Below are 2,500 nucleotides of genomic sequence, written 5' to 3'. Positions count from 1 at the left end.
AGAGCTGTCTGCAAGCAATACTTGGTGTACTATGTGTGTGTGTGTGTGTTTGAGTGAACGGGCCTGCGTCTGTCCAGCCACAACAATCTGAGGAATGCTGAGAGGCGTAGAGCAACGGCCCTGGACGCAAACATCATAAAAACGACCCCCGCCACCAATGTTTTACTGCCCCACAATGCCCTGGCCTGAAAAGATCTGCCCTGTGGCTTCCAGTATCTGCCCAGGTGAGGGCAAAACACCCAGTGCTGTCAGAGACTATTCAGCAAAGAGTGTTCAGTGTAGGAGGAGAGTTGATGTCTTTAATTAAATGCAATGAGTTCAATTCAGTTCAATTCATTTTGATTCAGTTTCAACTCAGTTCAGTTTATTTCAATTTGATCCAGTTTCAACTCAATTTAATTTGACCCAGTTTCAACTCAATTCAGTTCATTTCAATTTGACCCAGTTTCAACTCAATTCAGTTCATTTCAATTTGATCCAGTTTCAATTCAATTAATTTGTACACTGCCAACAACAATTGATGTTGTCTTAGGATCGCTCTATGAAACTGAAAACCTAAACCTCCGAGAGCAAAAACATAGGACGAGGTGTCAGGGAAAACACCCAGGAAGGAACTTTGAGTAGAACCCAAGTCCAATATGAAGGAACCTCTGACAGGAGGCCAGAGACAGATATATTATTCCAGTATTATTCACACAGTTGAGAACTCAGGGAGACCAATAGTGTTGCAGTAGCTGGTGATTGTACAGGAGAAAAAGTTAAGAGTGTGCGTGCGTGTGTGTTAAGTGTGTGTGCATGTGTGTGTGTGTGTGTGTGTGTGTGTGTGTGTGTGTGTGTGTGTGTGTGTGTGTGTGTGTGTGTATGTGTATGTGTGTGTATACCTCGTTGTCGTGCGGGGGCAGCTGGTAGAGTAGCTGGCGTATCCTGTGCTTCTCCCCTGGACTGTTGACATAGGGGACCTTCTCCTCCGGCAGACAGGAGAAATACAGCTGCACCTGAGAGAGGGAGGGAGGGAAGGAAGGAGGAAAGGGAGAAGAGAGAGAGAGAGAGAGAGAGAGAGAAGAGGAGGGAGACAGGTACGGAGTAAGGGAGGGAAGGGAAGAGAGAGAGAGGGAGAGAGGAGGGAAAGAAAGAAGATGGAGAGAAAGAAAGAAGGACAGCAATAGAGAGAAAAAGAAAGAGGAAAAAAGAGGAGGAATAGAAATAGAAAGAACAGGATGGAAGGACAAGGAAACAGAGTGAAAAGAGAGAGGGGGAGAGGTGGAGGGAGAGGGAGAGAGAGAGGGATGGTTAGAGGGAGCGATACATATAGGACGGATTAGCTCCTGTGATTTGAGAGGCTTATGGGGGAAATGGAATGGAGAGCTGGGGTTAAGGGCAGCTGTGTGTGTGTGTGTGTGTGTGTGTGTGTGTGTGTGTGTGTGTGTGTGTGTGTGTGTTTGTGATGAGGGCTTGTTTTACTCATCTGGGCTTGGGGCCCAGCTCTCATTGGCTACTGAGATGAGGGTTGGTGCACATATTGCTGATCAGCCGTCACACAGACACACACACACACACACACACACACACACACACACACACACTACAGGCTATTTATGATCACAGTTCATTGCACAGAGGATATAGGCTAGATGCAATAACCCCAGGGCAAGGGATATAAGCTGAAGTGACATACATGTGTGTGTGTGTGTGTGTGTGTGTGTGTGTGTGTGTGTGTGTGTGTGTGTGTGTGTGTCTGTGTGTGTGTCTGTGTGTGTGTGGATGCTTCGAGAGAATGGGTTTCCATGAAGATGTCAGTTTAGTTCTAGAATCCCTGGCTTGTATATTTGCAGAGCATATCCCCTAGGCACACACACACACACACACACACACACACACACACACACACACACACACACACACACACACACACGCACGCACGCACACACACACACACACACACACACACAGACACACACACACACACACACACACACACACACACGCACAAACACCGGGCGTGTCCCATTGCAAGGCTAAAGGACATATCATGCTACCCCCCCCCCATCCCCCCCCCCCCCCCCCACACACACACACTTTACACTTAGAAAAATGAGGTGGGGTGTGGGGTTACAAAAACAGTGTGACTCTCAGAGGCCTCTAGTTGATTTCTCAGACTCTGCTCACACTGGCCCTTCATTGCTTCCATGTGTGTGTGTATGTGTGTGTGTGTGTGTGTGTGTGTGTGTGTGTGTGTGTGTGTGTGTGTGTGTGTGTGTGTGTGTGTGTGTGTTTTTCGTATATGTGTGAGGGGGAAGATGAGGGGAAATCCTGCTTCAAGAGAGGGCCATATAGCCTGCCGACTCTCTCTCTCTCTCTCTCTCTCTCTCTCTCTCTCTCTCTCTCTCTCTCTCTCTCTCTCTGTGTGTGTGTGCGTGTGTGTGTGCATGTGCACAGTAACAAAATAAGCTTGTCAACAGAGCCCCCACAGATTTAACCCCTATCCAACTTGGTTTGCACA

General features: G+C 47.8%; 1 protein-coding gene and 1 long non-coding RNA gene across 3 annotated transcripts in view; one reads left to right on the top strand and one right to left on the bottom strand.

Moving 5' to 3' along the window:
• prickle1b (prickle homolog 1b) overlaps nucleotides 1-2,500 on the bottom strand; it is a 42,109-nt gene that overhangs the window by 9,149 nt on the left and 30,460 nt on the right. For both annotated transcript variants that reach the window (XM_042078356.1, XM_042078354.1), the window contains exon 3: nucleotides 882-995. In XM_042078356.1, coding sequence (XP_041934290.1) covers nucleotides 882-995 — 114 coding nt within the window. The remainder of the gene's footprint in view (nucleotides 1-881; nucleotides 996-2,500) is intronic.
• Nucleotides 1-2,500, top strand: part of LOC121697079 — a 15,912-nt gene that overhangs the window by 8,251 nt on the left and 5,161 nt on the right. The window lies entirely within an intron of this gene.

This window comes from Alosa sapidissima, chromosome 22 (assembly GCF_018492685.1).
Source record: "Alosa sapidissima isolate fAloSap1 chromosome 22, fAloSap1.pri, whole genome shotgun sequence".
NCBI lineage: Eukaryota > Metazoa > Chordata > Actinopteri > Clupeiformes > Clupeidae > Alosa > Alosa sapidissima.
This window is presented reverse-complemented; position numbering and strand designations above follow the sequence as displayed.